We start from the raw sequence: 18211 nt of genomic DNA, 5'->3' as shown, positions 1-18211 counted from the left end.
CATATTCGTACCAACATGTATTCAGCGATATTTTTTTTGATAATACTAGGTTGCATCGCTTTTAACAATGAAACGATTGACTGTGGGACTTAATTGAACAAACTTTGGACTGCGACGTGATAAATATGATAAATGAGACAATTGGACTCCAAGAAATAACATTCTTCTTAATTTGACGTGATTGCCGGAACTCAGTGATTATACTGGGCGCTGTGGTAGCGCTTCATTTAAAAATTTAGATAAAAAAGTCATTTTTTACTGTGGGACCAATCCTATCCGTTATCGCGCGCTGCAAAATAGCGATAGTTTTAAAAACTACATTTCATTGACTTTGTAGCGGTGTCTCTCCGTTTGAGTTACAACTGTTGGGTCACATATTCGTACCAACACGTATTTAGCGATATTTATCTGATATTACTAGGTTGCATCGCTTTTAACAGTAAAACGATTGACTGTGGGACTTAATTGAACTAACTTTGAACTGTGACCTGATAAATGTGATAAATGAAAAAAATTGGACTCCAAGAAATAACATTCTTCTTTATTTGACGTGATTGACGGAACTCAGCGATTATACTGGGCGCTGTGGTAGCGCTTCATTTAAAAATTTAGACAAATAAGTCATTCTTTACTGTGGGACCGATCCTAGCCGTTATCGCGCGCTGAAGAAATAGCGACAGTTTCAAAAACTACATTTCATTGACTTTCTAACGGTGTCAGTCCGTTTGAGTTACAACGGTTGGGTCACCTATTCGTACCAAAATGTATTTAGCGATATTCTTCCGATATTACTAGGTTGCATCGCTTTTAAAAATGAAACGATTGACTGTAGGACTTAATTGAACAAACTTTAGACTGCGACCTGATAAATATGTTAAATGAGACAATTGGACTCCAAGAAATAACATTCTTCTTAATTTGACGTGATTGCCGGAACTCAGTGATTATACTGGGCGCTGTGGTAGCGCTTCATTTAAAAATTTAGATAAAAAAGTCATTCTTTACTGTGGGATTAATCCTATCCGTTATCGCGCGCTGAAGAAATAGCGATAGTTTTAAAAGCTACATTTCATTGACTTTGTAGCGGTGTCTCTCTGTTTGAGTTACAACTGTTGGGTCACATATTCGTACCAACACGTATTTAGCGATATTTATCTGATATTACTAGGTTGCATCGCTTTTAACAGTAAAACGATTGACTGTGGGACTTAATTGAACTAACTTTGAACTGTGACCTGATAAATGTGATAAATGAAAAAAATTGGACTCCAAGAAATAACATTCTTCTCAATTTGACATGATTGCCGGAACTCAGCGATTACACTGGGCGCTGTAGTAACACTTCATTCAAAAATTTAGATTAATAAGTCATTTTTTACTGTGGGACCAATCCTAGCCGTTATCGCACGCTGAAGTAATAGCGACAGTTTCAAAAACTACATTTCATTGACTTTCTAACGGTGTCAGCCCGTTTGAGTTACAACGGTTGGGTCACATATACGTAGCAACATGTATTTAGCGATATTTTTTTTGATATTACTAGGTTGCATCGCTTTTAACAATGAAACGATTGACTGTGGGACTTAATTGAACTAACTTTGGACTGTGACCTGATAAATGTGATAAATGAGACAATTGGACTGCAAGAAATAACATTCTTCTTAATTTGACGGGATTGCCGGAGCTCAGCGATTACACTGGACGCCGTGGTAGCGCTTCATTTAAAAAATTCGATAAATAAGTCATTCTTTACTGTGGGACCAAACCTAGCTTTTATCGCGCGCTGAAGAAATAGCGATAGTTTTAAAAACTACATTTCATTGACTTTGTAGCGGTGTCAGTCCGTTTGAGTAACAACGGTTGGGTCACATATTCGTACCAACATGTATTTAGCAATATTTATCTGATATTACTAGGTTGCATCGCTTTTAACAGTGAAACGATTGACTGTGGGACTTAATTGAACTAACTTTGGACTGTGACCTGATAAATGTGATAAATGAAAAAAATTGGACTCCAAGAAATAACATTCTTCTTAATTTGACATGATTGCAGGAACTCAGCGATTACACTGCGCGCTGTGGTAGCGCTTCATTTAAAAATTGAGATTAATAAGTCATTTTTTCCTGGGGGACCAATCCTAGCCGTTATCGCGCGCTGAAGAAATAGCGACAGTTTCAAAAACTACATTTCATTGACTTTCTAACGGTGTCAGTCCGTTTGAGTTACAACGGTTGGGTCAGCTATTCGTAGCAACATGTAACATGTATTTAGCGATATTTTTCAGATATTACTAGGTTGCATCGCTTTTAACAATGAAACGATTGACTGTGGGATTAATTGAACTAACTTTGGACTGTGACCTGATAAATGTGATAAATGAGTCAATTGGTTTCTAAGAAATAACATTCTTCTTAATTTGACGGGATTGCCGGAACTCAGCGATTACACTGGGCGCTGTGGTAGCGTTTCATTTAAAAATTTAGATAAATAAGTCATTCTTTACTGTAGGACCAATCCTAGCCGTTATCGCGCGCTGAAGAAATATCAACAGTTTCATAAACTACATTTCATTGACTTTCTAGCGGTGTCAGTCCGCTTGAGTTACAACGGTTGGGTCACCTATTCGTACCAACATGTATTTAGCGATATTTTTCCGATATTACTAGGTTGCATCGCTTTTTACAATGAAACGATTGACTGTGGGACTTAATTGAACAAACTTTGAACTGTGACCTGATAAATGTGATAAATGAGACAATTGGGCTCTAAGAAATAACATTCTTTTTAATTTGACGGGTTTGCCGGAACTCAGCGATTACACTGGGCGCTGTGGTAGCGCTTCATTTAAAAATTTAGATAAATAAGTCATTCTTTACTGTGAGACCAATCCTAGCCGTTATCGCGCGCTGAAGGAATATCGACAGTTTCTTAAACTACATTTCATTGACTTTCTAACGGTGTCAGTCCGTTTGAGTTACAACGGTTGGGTCACGTATCCGTACCAACATGTATTTAGCGATATTTGTTTTGATATTACTAGGTTGCATCGCTTTTAACAATGAAACGACTGCCTGTGGGACTTAGTTGAACTAACTTTGGACTCTGACCTGATAAATGTGATAAATGAGAAAATTGGACTCCAAGAAATAACATTCTTCTTAATTTGACGTGATTGCCGGAACTCAGCGATTACACTTCGCGCTGTGTTAGCGCTTCATTTAAAAATTTAGATTAATAAGTCATTTTTTCCTGGGGGACCAATCCTAGCCGTTATCGCGCGCTGAAGAAATAGCGACAGTTTCAAAAACTACATTTCATTGGCTTTCTAACGGTGTCAGTCCGCTTGAGTTACAACGGTTGGGTCACCTATTCGTACCAACATGTATTTAGCGATATTTTTCCGATATTACTAGGTTTCATCGCTTTTAACAATAAAACGATTGACTGTGGGACGTAATTGAACAAACTTTGGACTGCGACCTGATAAATATGATAAATGAGACAATTGAATTACAAGAAATAACATTCTTCTTAATTTGACGGGTTTGCCGGAACTCAGCGATTACACTGGGCGCTGTGGTAGCGCTTCATTTAAAAATTTAGATAAATAAGTCATTCTTTACTGTGAGACCAATCCTAGCCGTTATCGCGCGCTGAAGAAATAGCGACAGTTTCAAAAACTACATTTCATTGACTTTCTAACGGTGTCAGTGCGTTTGAGTTACAACGGTTGGGTCAGCTATTCGTACCAACATGTAACATGTATTTAGCGATATTTTTCAGATATTACTAGGTTGCATCGCTTTTAACAATGAAACGATTGACTGTGGGATTAATTGAACTAACTTTGGACTGTGACCTGATCAATGTGATAAATGAGTCAATTGGTTTCTAAGAAATAACATTCTTCTTAATTTGACGGGATTGCCGGAACTCAGCGATTACACTTCGCGCTGTGTTAGCGCTTCATTTAAAAATTTAGATTAATAAGTCATTTTTTACTGTGGGACCAATCCTATTCGTTATCGCGCGCTGAAGAAATAGCGATAGTTTTAAAAACTACATTTTATTGACTTTGTAGCGGTGTCTGTCCGTTTGAGTTACAACTGTTGGGTCACATATTCGTACCAACATGTATTTAGCGATATTTATCTGATATTACTAGGTTGCATTGCTTTTAACAGTGAAACAATTGACTGTGGGACTTAATTGAACTAACTTTGAACTGTGACCTGATAAATGTGATAAATGAAAAAAATTGGATTCCAAGAAAAACATTCTTCTTAATTTGACATGATTGCCGGAACTCAGCGATTACACTGCGCGCTGTGGTAGCGCTTCATTTAAAAATTTAGATTAATAAGTCATTTTTTCCTGGGGGACCAATCCTAGCCGTTATCGCGCGCTGAAGAAATAGCGACAGTTTCAAAAAATATATTTTATTGATTTTGTAACGGTGTCACTCGGCGACGTTAAGGCGCATTCTGAATGCCGCGGTATTTTTAACTCGCCTCCTACAATTTTACACTATGGCGAGTAATGTTGTTACGCGCTATCTGGTCCGCGTTTTTCAACTAAAATAGTCATGTTGCGCGGCCTCGTGGCATTTTTGAATTTGATATAAAGCTTTGCCCTGACAGTCATCATTGTTGATTGTTGGTTCACATTTAAAGATTTAAAGAGGGGAAAAGAGTTATACAAACAAATAAATGGTAAGTCAGTTCTTTATTAATATTATTGATAAATAAACTTTTGGAATATTACAGTTTTATTGAGTATATAGCTACCTAGCTAGCAAAATGATTTTTATTTGCTAATATTGGCTTTTCCTCATTGTGAACATTTTTGTTCTAAGAGAGCATTCTAAGTCTGGTATTTTAATGTCTTGATTATCCCCTAGAATGAATTATCCAGGAAGATGTGGATTTAAGGTAAAAATTCAATGGATAGTAGCTAGCTAGCTATTATATAAGAAATGTAAAATGGGCCATTTTGTGTAAGCTGTTGACCAGCCTATTCAAAATGTTATTTTGAGTCTCTAGCTATATCTAATAATGCTAAAAAAATTATTTCAACCTTTACGCCACTTTTTTCTTTCAAGTGGCCAGGTAAACAAATTATAACTATAATAATATATATTTTATTTTTTTGTTTGCAGACAAAAGTTAAATATATTCTTGCGGTCGGAACGTTCTCCTTCGTTGCTCTCCGATGGGGTAGAAAGTGGGCTTTTCACAGTCAAACCTTCACAATAGAAATCTTAAGTAAACAGAATTTACAAGCAAAACGGTGTTAAAATGTCACGAAATGGCAAAAATTAAGCAGTATCTAAAACATCTATATTATAATACCCGTATACGTCTGTCTGTCACGCAAAATGGTACCGAAAGTAGCGACACGCGTGCAATGCTGTATAAAAAGGACGGGCGAACCACTACGGCCACCGACTAGTATTAAAGTTTTGACTAAAAAAAAAAGAATTCCTGGAAAAATCCAGTATTGTATTTATAAAGGTTTTGCCACAAAAACATTACGATTAGGGTATTTGTACACCATTTCATAATGGCTGCTTAATGTGAATACTGGCGTATGATTGGTCCAACAAGTATTATGACGCGAATCCGACCGCAAGAATAGAAAGGTGTGACTTTTTACTGCCTGTCAATTATTCAAATTTTTCCTGTATGTAACTGCGCTACATTTTGTTCAAAACGTCTCTCCACTGTAAATTAAAGATTATATGCTCATATATATAATATAATTTAATATAATATAATTTGCAACAACGCAACAATTCTTAAAAAAAAATTTCTACTGGGCAAAAATTGACTCTGTTATGATTTGTTTTATAAATCAAGTTCCCTTTTTAAGGCAGCACAATATTTTAATAATGTTAAAATATTTTTGTATTTTGCCAACTCATTCTCACTTTTTGGGATCATTGACAATCCTGTGCTGTTTGTGCCAATGCAGCTCAACTCCAAGTTCTTTAATTTCTTTTTTATATTTTCCTCTGCCAATTTTAACTTCACCTCAACTTCTGCTATAATTTGCAGGTAATTTTCTTTTGCTAATTGACATGGATTAGCCTTCATTTCCTTTCTGGTTTTATTGTACTGGTATATTAGTGGAATGTCCCCAATAACAGCTTTCATCATGAGAGAAGTTCTTGACAGCTCAGAAGTGGATGATGAGGTGGGACATAGAGGTGGTTGGAATTTAAAACCTGTAATGTTTCCTTGTTTCTTTTGTGTTTCAGGTGATGAGATATTGGTAGCATTCTTATAAATTGGTGATAATTGATGCAGGGGAGTATTTAAATTGGTTGCAGAAACAGCATGTGGTGTTGAAGCAACTTGTGGCGGAAATAAAGATGTGGTGTTAAGTTGTTTTCAGTGCTAGTAGTGGTAGTATTGTGTTTGTTAGCTTTTGGAGTTGTGATTGGACTTTCTACGTAATTTTCAAATCTTTTTAAACTTTTCAGTACCATCTTTTTGTCATCTTTTCCAGTTACTTTCAACGCAGGTACACAATGCTTATTAACTAAGCATTTTTCCCACAATCTAAAGGTATAACAGTTACACATATAAAATATATATACATTCTCAGCCATTATATGCACAATGGTAAGGGTGTGCAGAAATTACCATGATTCTTCGTTCATTGTAATTTCTTATTCATTATTTTCAAAAAGTTTTCATATATGTACCTTACATCTAGTTTTTGTACGCAAATAAAGAAAGTATTGTAAGCGAAATATTTTGACATCAGATTTGTAATAATCAAAATAGGTATATATACAAAGGAAAATGACAGTTAATAAACTTTGTAAATTTCTCTGAAAGGTTAAACAATGTCAAAGTATTATAAAAATTGTTGATAATATAATTTAGCACCAAATAGTAAAATTAAGACACTTGAAGTTTTAAAATGTATTGCTTGCATCAACATTGCTAGGTACTGCAAGAAAGAGCTAAATGTGAATACCGTTGAAGGTATTGTTCTTCCTCTTTTAGTGTTGACGATCGATAATGATGAAGAATCAAGGAACTGTCACCAGGTAGAGAATCAACACTTTTAAATATAATTCCATCACTGGTTTCTTCCCACCATTTATGTGAATCCAATAGAAAGTCAGCTATTCTTTTTAAAAAGCATTCATAATCATTTGGATATTTCTCTATCCAAAAGAATGGTATCACGGTCCCTGTTATAAAAATACTACACAATAATATTAAGCAAAGAAACGCATTTTATATTTTTTATAAATAATAGAACTATTGCTGTTCTCTTCATTAATGTAAATACTTCAGCCATAGAAATCTAAAAATTAGGGCGACGTCAATTTTAATTTCACCATCATTTCATGGCAGTTGATTAGTTGATTGAAAGGACGTTCTGTTCTATGTAACCAGAGCACAAATAACATAATCTTTTTTATATATCAAATCAAAAAACAAAGTATAAAGTCAAAACGCAAAATATCGATAGCACATTGGGTAAAATATAGAACCTACCTGTTGAATGTCTCTGTATTCTTTGGGAAAGTTCCTCAAATGATTTATCTTTGCTCACTGCATTTTGGCCTGCACCTAATTTTATTGCGGCTTGCATTCTGATCAGGGCATTACATATGATGTTTTCTGGATGGTTATTTGATGTAAGTTTAATTACGGTCTTGATGGGATTAAAACTAGCCTCTTCTTTTTCAGTGTTGGCTGTACGACCAGAAACAAGACGTAGCTGTGTGCCAGAATGTCTGATAATAGAATGGTAATACACACCAAACTCTGTGTCAGTGATGTTAATTTACCACGGATATGGAGTTTTATCAACATGGCGTGGTAGTGTGTTGCAATTATCAAATGCAGAATACTTGGCATACTTCTTCTATTTGCTGGCAAGTACAATATTTCCTGGATCTTTGAAAGTGAGATCAGCAGTTTCAATGCAAAGTGGCCTAATAACAAGAAAAGACTAGTTTATACATTGGTGTAAGTTATATTTGTTATGTTTATTTTGGTCCCATATTCGGGTGCAACTAAATCTTCAGATAATAATACTGTAGCCCTAATTTAGAAATATAGTAAATATTTACCTTCTAAATTTTTTAATGCCCAATTTGTTACGATCAGCAGGCTTCTTCTGTAATCAGAGGCATTTTTTGCTTCCTTGTTATTAAACGAAGCCTCAATTATTTCTAATAAAGTCTTCTTCTTTGCACCTACATGATGTGGAAGCTCACAGTAGATATTTTTAATGTAGTTTGACACATCATGCAAAGGTTCATTATTTAATATCTCGTATCCCTCAAGGTTGAGCTCACTCAAAAATCTATGGGACTTCCCAAACATGAGGGTTGGCAACCTTTGAATTCCATGCATTTCCTCTTGAAGCAAGTTGTTTAACTCCTTTGTAGGGAGATCACAGGAGAACTTTATTTTTCGTTGATGAAGTTCATTTATCAGCTCATGCTTCTTCAATCCATTGTGTAACTTTACTGCTCCACTTTTAAGTTTATTACATGATTCGACAGAAGATAAAGCATGACCGACCCGATCTTGCAAGGACAGATGTTGTTGTTTAAAAGTATGTACAAGACTGCTAACACAAACAGCGTGTACAGAGCAAAAAAAATTGCCACCTTTTTGCTGCCCAGCTTCAAATGCCGCTGCGGGACTGTCACCCTTGAAAAATCTCATTACATCATTTATACCATGTCCAACACTTTTCCTCATTTCTATGATATCTTTGCAGCGTTCATTTGAATATAAAAGCTGCTGGTCAGTTGCAGGACATCTGGCCAAAATGTAAAACTCCGGCTTTTCAATCACAGCTTGCACATTTATTTTTGTTTTAGTATTTTCCATATACTCGTCATCTGTGAGAAATAAAGCAGGGTCGTACATACATGCAACAAGCATGAGGACATGGCTGTGGCTAGCTATAGATGACCCATCATGCCAAAACATCAAATGACGCCTCCTTTCAAAACACTTTAAGGTATGTACATACTCTTCTGAAGGCATTTGTTCACTGAACTCGTTAATTCTTTTTAAGTTAAGAATCAATTCTTCTTGTGTCATGTTTTCATAATCCTTATCAGATCTTAGTCGCATAAATGGCAAATGCTTTTCCAACATGTTCTTTCTTATTTCTGTTAAAGGCATTTTCCGTCCACTGACCTCAACAGTTTCATGTATTATCTTGTCTTCTTTTAAAATTGCTTTGGTGAATGACTGTGGCACAATCAGATCTCCAAGTGAGTATTCCCCTGTGGTTATTTTATCTTTTAGTTTTTCATTAACTTCTTTGTTTGTTGTTTCCACGGGAAAGGACATGTTCTTAAAGTTAGGGATGTCCAGTCTAAAAAAATTGTGTCACTTTTAAATAAATTGTTGCTGTGCAAACCTGCTAGCAAAGAAACGCATTTTATATTTTTTATAAATAATAGAACTATTGCTGTTCTCTTCATTAATGTAAATACTTCAGCCATAGAAATCTAAAAATTAGGGCGACGTCAATTTTAATTTCACCATCATTTCATGGCAGTTGATTAGTTGATTGAAAGGACGTTCTGTTCTATGTAACCAGAGCACAAATAACATAATCTTTTTTATATATCAAATCAAAAAACAAAGTATAAAGTCAAAACGCAAAATATCGATAGCACATTGGGTAAAATATAGAACCTACCTGTTGAATGTTTCTGTATTCTTTGGGAAAGTTCCTCGTTAATTCTTTTTAAGTTAAGAATCAATTCTTCTTGTGTCATGTTTTCATAATCCTTATCAGATCTTAGTCGCATAAATGGCAAATGCTTTTCCAACATGTTCTTTCTTATTTCTGTTAAAGGCATTTTCCGTCCACTGACCTCAACAGTTTCATGTATTATCTTGTCTTCTTTTAAAATTGCTTTGGTGAATGACTGTGGCACAATCAGATCTCCAAGTGAGTATTCCCCTGTGGTTATTTTATCTTTTAGTTTTTCATTAACTTCTTTGTTTGTTGTTTCCACGGGAAAGGACATGTTCTTAAAGTTAGGGATGTCCAGTCTAAAAAAATTGTGTCACTTTTAAATAAATTGTTGCTGTGCAAACCTGCTAGATTAAAAAAAAGACTACACAAGAACTAGAAGTATTGATTTTAGCAGTTTCTAAAAATGGGTGATTCCGATGTATAATAATACTAACTTCCTTTTTTTTCTTCTCACTTTAGTAAATTCAGTGCTAAGTTGGTTTGCTGTTACACAGTTTCGAAACCTGGTCAAATTGCATCCATTGTTAATTAGCAGTTCTTTTAAAACTTGCCCACAGTTTTGTGGTTGAATACCTGAATATAGATACTAAATTGGTAATTTAACTTGCTACATGATAAAAAGATCTTACAAGCATGACGTTCAAAAACGTGGAGTTACAAACCACAAATTTTCATGTCTGCTATCAAGACCAATTTATTGAAAAGGAAATAGATAACCACGTTTTTGTATAAGAACATGCAAGACCACATCAAGTTTTATAAAATAATTAAAAATCGAAGGGAGACTGACCATTACTATTAACTAATTTATGTCGTCTTGCTAAATCGCTAAAATTAATCTGATGTCCTTCTGGATAATTGTTGATTTCTTCCAAACATTCGCTTTTGCTCCACTCGAAGTTTTCTAGCTGTCCGGTGTGGCTATGAGGTCTTTTAAGGCCCTTGAAAATTAAATAAATTTATTGATATTGGTATTATCATTACCTGAACAATATCATTCCGACAATTGAAACAGCATTCTTTACCTGTGTAATTTTTGCGACATTGTCATTTGTCCGTTTTACAGCATCGATTTTGCTTTCAAAGCTTAAATGCAACCGCAGTTTATCTCTGTTTCGTAACGAGATAGGTACTCCATAAGCACTAAAGAACAAGCAAAAAACAAACTTTTTAATGTTGCTTAATTTATATTTTAGATTAAGTATGCCGACTGTTATGTACTTATTGATTTTGGTCTAAATTAACAACAAACTTCATACCGTTCAACAGATGTTTCCGCCCACTGATGATTAATATCTTTTTTCGCTGTGCGCAAAAGACATCGCTCTCCTTTTTCTCCAGCAACATTGTTTCAAACTGGGATGTAAACGAACTCTCGAATCTTGATGCAAATTCGTCATTAAGTCCGTTTACAGCTTCTGTCATTCGATTCTACGCGTAAAGCAAACAATTCACATATATTTATTTAAATGCTTTGTAAATTTGTATAGATTATATATACGAAACGTCTACTTAAAAAATAAAATATAACAGCCAAACCTTCATTTCCTTTTCCCTGAATAAGCCGCTCCTCTCTGCTTTTATTTTAAACGATTTTTTTTTCGCGGGAAATAACGCCAAAAACTGTTTAAAACTTTCTTGACAACCAAGACAGTTCTGAAGGCTGTGTGTCTTTCTCTTCTCCACTGATAAATTCAGCCAAGCTTTAAGCGAGAAGCATTCTAGCAACTTATCTCTTAAAGCAGTATGACGTTTCGCTAACCCTCGTACATTTTCAACGATTTTAGGGAAGTTGCGTGTAAAAGTGTTGTAGTCCACTCCGCTCACCAATTCACTATATTTTTCTTTTAGTTCGTTGAACTTGTGTTTGAATACACGTCCGTTATATACCTTTTTGTTTTCATTATCTTGTTTTTTTAAAGGCATGTTTTTTATCAAAATAACATACGCTCCGATTTTAACAAAGCCACAGCAGAGCGGATCAACTACAGACATTTTATAGTGAACGCCACCAAAACGCTTGTGCACCGCCGTGTTTATTTTCCCGCCTTTACCAAATTATTTATTTTTTGCCGCCCCTGATATTATTATATTACTGAAACTACTCTAAAATTAAATTCCTAACAACAAAACAAGGTATTAGTATTGCAAATGAGAGATCATAATTAACTTGTATATACCTATAGCTATAGAGGTATTGAGGACATTAGTATAGTGAACCTTTCATAAAGGGGAAAATTGCATACAGCTCTATCTTCAGAACACATATATAGTCATTACTTTTAATAACAGAAATGAGATTCTACACAAAAGCATTTTATTTCATCACAACAAAATGTAGCTAATGTATTTAACCATAATCTGCAATACTCTGGTTATAAAGAGCTTTCGCTTGTGAACCTAGGGGATCCTGTCTAGAGGAAGAGCTATAGCAAAATGTTCTATGATGTTTATTGCTATAACTGTCTATAACTGAACTAACTTTTGGCTAATTTCTTAAAAATAAAATTTTACACAGCTGGCGATATAGCTTTGACTGATTTTTCAATTAGCTAGGACAAATCCCACAAAGTTCAATATGGCTACCACGACCTTCTGCTCACCCAGAAAATGCAGACCAGGTAATGGCGGCAATAAACTGGTTTTGGAGAACAGAGATAAAAAGAATTGCTTGGGGCTAGCTGAATTTTACTAAATAAGTCAAACAAATTGTTGAAATACTTAGCAAAAACATTACTTTTAACATTTCTTACATGACATATGTCGCAACTAAAATAGAAAACCGTTTATCAGCACGAAAGCAGTCACAACAATAAAAATAACCAAATTTTGGAAGAAAAAACTTTAAAATTTAGGAATTTCTTCTATATGCTGGACATATCTCACGAAAGAAGTTGTAAATACATATCCATAGGCAATACAAAAACATATTTTCATTGTCTGTCCATAAAAATTCAGCCAGCCCCAAGCAAAAATATACCTCATTTTGTACCCTTTAAACTTTCTCGTATTTCACAAAAGGAATCCCACATTACTCTCATGTACCTAAATTTTTTGAAGATCGAAGAGTTCTACTGACCAAATATAATTCGAGTTGGGTACAGCGGTTTGTTGAAACAACACAACAAAGCTTCAAAGTCAGCAAAAAATCAATTTAAAAAAAGTGTGTATTTTGCAGACCCCGCCTTAACGTCGTCGAGCAGTCCGTTTAAGTTACAACGGTTGGGTCACCTATTCGTACCAACATGTATTTAGCGATATTTTTCCGATATTACTAGGTTGCATCGCTTTTAACAATGAAACGATTGACTGTAGGACTTAATTGAACAAACTTTGGACTGCGACCTGATAAATATAATAAATGAGACAATTGGACTCCAAGAAATAACATTCTTCTTAATTTGACGTGATTGCCGGAACTCAGTGATTATACTGGGCGCTGTGGTAGCGCTTTATTTAAAAATTTAGATAAAAAAGTCATTCTTTACGGTGGGACCAATCCTATCCGTTATCGCGCGCTGAAGAAATAGCGATAGTGTTAAAAACTACATTTCATGGACTTTGTAGCGGTGTCTGTCCGTTTGAGTTACAACTGTTGGGTCACATATTCGGACCAACATGTATTTAGCGATATTTATCTGATATTACTAGGTTGCATCGCTTTTAAAAGTGAAACGATTGACTGTGGGACTTAATTGAACTAACTTTGAACTGTGCCCTGATAAATGTGATAAATGAAAAAAATTGGATTCCAAGAAATAACATTCTTCTTAATTTGACGTGATTGCCGGAACTCAGTGATTATACTGGGCGCTGTGGTAGCGCTTCATTTAAAAATTTAGATAAAAAAGTCATTCTTTACTGTGGGACCAATCCTATCCGTTATCGCGCGCTGAAGAAATAGCGATAGTTTTAAAAACTACATTTCATTGACTTTGTAGCGGTGTCTGTCCGTTTGAGTTACAACTGTTGGGTCACATATTCGTACCAACATGTATTTAGCGATATTTATCTGATATTACTAGGTTGCATCGCTTTTAACAGTGAAACGATTGACTGTGGGACTTAATTGACTCAACTTTGAACTGTGACCTGATAGATGTGATAAATGAAAAAAATTGGACTCCAAGAAATAACATTCTTCTTAATTTGACATGATTGCCGGAACTCAGCGATTACACTGCTCGCTATGGTAGTGCTTCATTTAAAAATTCAGAATAATAAGTCATTTTTTCCTGGGGGATCAATCCTAGCCGTTATCGCGCGCTGAAGAAATAGCGACAGTTTCAAAAACTACATTTCATTAACTTTCTAACGGTGTCAGTCCGTTTGAGTTACAACGATTGGGTCACCTATTCGTACCAACATGTATTTAGCGATATTTTTCCGATATTACTAGGTTGCATCGCTTTTAACAATGAAACGATTGACTGTGGGACTTAATTGAACAAACTTTGGAATGCGACCTGATAAATATGATAAATGAGACAATTGAACTCCAAGAAATAACATTCTTCTTAATTTGACGTGATTGCTGGAACTCAGCGATTATACTGGGCTCTGTGGTAGCGCTTCATATAAAAATTTAGAGAAATAAGTCATTTCTTACTGTGGGACCAATCCTAGCCGTTATGGCGTGCTGAAGAAATAGCGATAGTTTCAAAAACTACATTTCATTGACTTTGTAGCGGTGTCAGTCCGTTTGAGTTACAACGGTTGGGTCACATATTCGTACCAACATGTATTTAGCGATATTTTTCCGATATTACTAGGTTGCATCGCTTTTAACAATGAAACGATTGACTGTGGGACTTAATTGAACAAACTTTGGACTGCGACCTGATAAATATGATAAATGAGACAATTGAACTCCAAGAAATAACATTCTTCTTAATTTGACGTGATTGCCGGAACTCAGCGATTATACTGGGCGTTGTGGTAGCGCTTCATTTAAAAATTTAGAGAAATAAGTCATTCTTTACTGTGGGACCAATCCTAGCCGTTATCGAGCGCTGAGGAAATAGCGACAGTTTCAAAAACTACATTTCATTGACTTTCTAACGGTGTCAGTCCGTTTAAGTTACAACGGTTGGGTCACCTATTCGTACCAACATGTATTTAGCGATATTTTTCCGATATTACTAGGTTGCATCGCTTTTAACAATGAAACGATTGACTGTGGGACTTAATTGAACAAACTTTGGAATGCGACCTGATAAATATGATAAATGAGACAATTGAACTCCAAGAAATAACATTCTTCTTAATTTGACGTGATTGCCGGAACTCAGCGATTATACTGGGCGTTGTGGTAGCGCTGCATTTAAAAATTTAGAGAAATAAGTCATTCTTTACTGTGGGACCGATCCTAGCCGTTATCGCGCGCTGAAGAAATAGCGATAGTTTTAAAAAATACATTTCATTGACTTTGTAGCGGTGTCAGTCCGTTTGAGTTACAACGGTTGGGTCACATATTCGTACCAACATGTATTTAGCGATATTTATCTGATATTACTAGGTTGCATTGCTTTTAACAGTGAATCGATTGACTGTGGGACTTAATTGAACTAACTTTAGACTGTTACCTGATAAATGTGATAAATGAAAAAAATTGGACTCCAAGAAATAACATTCTTCTTAATTTGACATGATTGCCGGAACTCAGCGATTACACTGCGAGCTGTGGTAGCGCTTCATTTAAAAATTCAGAATAATAAGTCATTTTTTCCTGGGGGATCAATCCTAGCCGTTATCGCGCGCTGAAGAAATAGCGACAGTTTCAAAAACTACATTTCATTAACTTTCTAACGGTGTCAGTCCGTTTGAGTTACAACGATTGGGTCACCTATTCGTACCAACATGCATTTAGCGATATTTTTCTGATATTACTAGGTTGCATCGCTTTTAACAATGAAACGATTGACTGTGGGACTTAATTGAACAAACTTTGGAATGCGACCTGATAAATATGATAAATGAGACAATTGAACTCCAAGAAATAACATTCTTCTTAATTTGACGTGATTGCCGGAACTCAGCGATTATACTGGGCGCTGTGGTAGCGCTTCATTTAAAAATTTAGAGAAATAAGTCATTTCTTACTGTGGGACCAATCCTAGCCGTTATGGCGTGCTGAAGAAATAGCGATAGTTTCAAAAACTACATTTCATTGACTTTGTAGCGGTGTCAGTCCGTTTGAGTTACAACGGTTGGGTCACATATTCGTACCAACATGTATTTAGCGATATTTTTCCGATATTACTAGGTTGCATCGCTTTTAACAATGAAACGATTGACTGTGGGACTTAATTGAACAAACTTTGGACTGCGACCTGATAAATATGATAAATGAGACAATTGAACTCCAAGAAATAACATTCTTCTTAATTTGACGTGATTGCCGGAACTCAGCGATTATACTGGGCGTTGTGGTAGCGCTTCATTTAAAAATTTAGAGAAATAAGTCATTCTTTACTGTGGGACCAATCCTAGCCGTTATCGCGCGCTGAGGAAATAGCGACAGTTTCAAAAACTACATTTCATTGACTTTCTAACGGTGTCAGTCCGTTTAAGTTACAACGGTTGGGTCACCTATTCGTACCAACATGTATTTAGCGATATTTTTCCGATATTACTAGGTTGCATCGCTTTTAACAATGAAACGATTGACTGTGGGACTTAATTGAACAAACTTTGGACTGCGACCTGATAAATATGATAAATGAGACAATTGAACTCCAAGAAATAACATTCTTCTTAATTTGACGTGATTGCCGGAACTCAGCGATTATACTGGGCGTTGTGGTAGCGCTTCATTTAAAAATTTAGAGAAATAAGTCATTCTTTACTGTGGGACCGATCCTAGCCGTTATCGCGCGCTGAAGAAATAGCGATAATTTTAAAAAATACATTTCATTGACTTTGTAGCGGTGTCAGTCCGTTTGAGTTACAACGGTTGGGTCACATATTCGTACCAACATGTATTTAGCGATATTTATCTGATATTACTAGGTTGCATTGCTTTTAACAGTGAAACGATTGACTGTGGGACTTAATTGAACTAACTTTAGACTGTGACCTGATAAATGTGATAAATGAAAAAAATTGGACTCCAAGAAATAACATTCTTCTTAATTTGACATGATTGCAGGAACTCAGCGATTACACTGCGCGCTGTGGTAGCGCTTCATTTAAAAATTTAGATTAATAAGTCATTTTTTCCTGGGGGACCAATCCTAGCCGTTATCGCGCGCTGAGGAAATAGCGACAGTTTCAAAAACTACATTTCATTGACTTTCTAACGGTGTCAGTCCGTTTAAGTTACAACGGTTGGGTCACCTATTCGTACCAACATGTATTTAGCGATATTTTTCCGATATTACTAGGTTGCATCGCTTTTAACAATGAAACGATTGACTGTGGGACTTAATTGAACAAACTTTGGACTGCGACCTGATAAATATGATAAATGAGACAATTGAACTCCAAGAAATAACATTCTTCTTAATTTGACGTGATTGCCGGAACTCAGCGATTATACTGGGCGTTGTGGTAGCGCTTCATTTAAAAATTTAAAGAAATAAGTCATTCTTTACTGTGGGACCGATCCTAGCCGTTATCGCGCGCTGAAGAATTAGCGATAGTTTTAAAAACTACATTTCATTGACTTTGTAGCGGTGTCAGTCCGTTTGAGTTACAACGGTTGGGTCACATATTCGTACCAACATGTATTTAGCGATATTTATCTGATATTACTAGGTTGCATCGCTTTTAACAGTGAAACGATTGACTGTGGGACTTAATTGAACTAACTTTGGACTGTGACCTGATAAATGTGATAAATGAAAAAAATTGGACTCCAAGAAATAACATTCTTCTTAATTTGACATGATTGCAGGAACTCAGCGATTACACTGTGTGCTGTAGTAGCGCTTCATTTAAAAATTTAGATTAATAAGTCATTTTTTCCTGGGGGACCAATACTAGCCGTTATCGCGCGCTGAAGAAATAGCGACAATTTCAAAAAATACATTTCATTGACTTTCTAACGGTGTCAGTCCGTTTGAGTTACAACGGTTGGGTCACCTATTCGTACCAACATGTATTTAGCGATATTTTTCCGATATTACTAGGTTGCATCGCTTTTAACAATGAAACGATTGACTGTAGGACTTAATTGAACTAACTTTGGACTGTGACCTGATAAATGTGATAAATGAAAAAAATTGGACTCCAAGAAATAACATTCTTCTTAATTTGACACGATTGCAGGAACTCAGCGATTACACTGCGCGCTGTGGTAGCGCTTCATTTAAAAATTTAGATTAATAAGTCATTTTTTCCTGGGGGACCAATACTAGCCGTTATCGCGCGCTGAAGAAATAGCGACAGTTTCAAAAAATACATTTCATTGACTTTCTAATGGTGTCAGTCCGTTTGAGTTACAACG

At 35.6% G+C, this 18211-nt stretch overlaps 1 protein-coding gene across 1 annotated transcript; it reads right to left on the bottom strand.

Moving 5' to 3' along the window:
- Positions 1 to 7228: 7228 nt before the first annotated feature.
- Positions 7229 to 9344, bottom strand: LOC130629746 (uncharacterized). The gene is made up of 2 exons (XM_057443085.1): positions 8102 to 9344; positions 7229 to 7963 (listed from the first exon to the last, which is right to left on the bottom strand). Exons 1-2 carry the CDS (start codon positions 9342 to 9344, stop codon positions 7674 to 7676), a joined length of 1533 nt encoding a protein of 510 aa, XP_057299068.1. The 3' UTR covers positions 7229 to 7673.
- Between the last annotated feature and the right edge of the window lie 8867 nt (positions 9345 to 18211).

The sequence above is a fragment of the Hydractinia symbiolongicarpus genome, chromosome 2 (assembly GCF_029227915.1).
Source record: "Hydractinia symbiolongicarpus strain clone_291-10 chromosome 2, HSymV2.1, whole genome shotgun sequence".
Taxonomy (NCBI): Eukaryota; Metazoa; Cnidaria; class Hydrozoa; order Anthoathecata; family Hydractiniidae; genus Hydractinia; species Hydractinia symbiolongicarpus.
Note: the sequence above shows the minus strand (reverse complement) of the source record. Positions and strands in the feature narration are given on the sequence as shown.

Coding starts and splice junctions, on each gene's coding strand:
- LOC130629746 (XM_057443085.1), bottom strand. CDS start 9,344: ATGTCCTTTCCCGTGGAAACAACAAACAAAGAAGTTAATGAAAAACTA. Junction 7,964..8,101: donor GGCATTAAAAAATTTAGAAG/GTAAATATTTAC, acceptor TCTTGTTATTAG/GCCACTTTGCATTGAAACTG.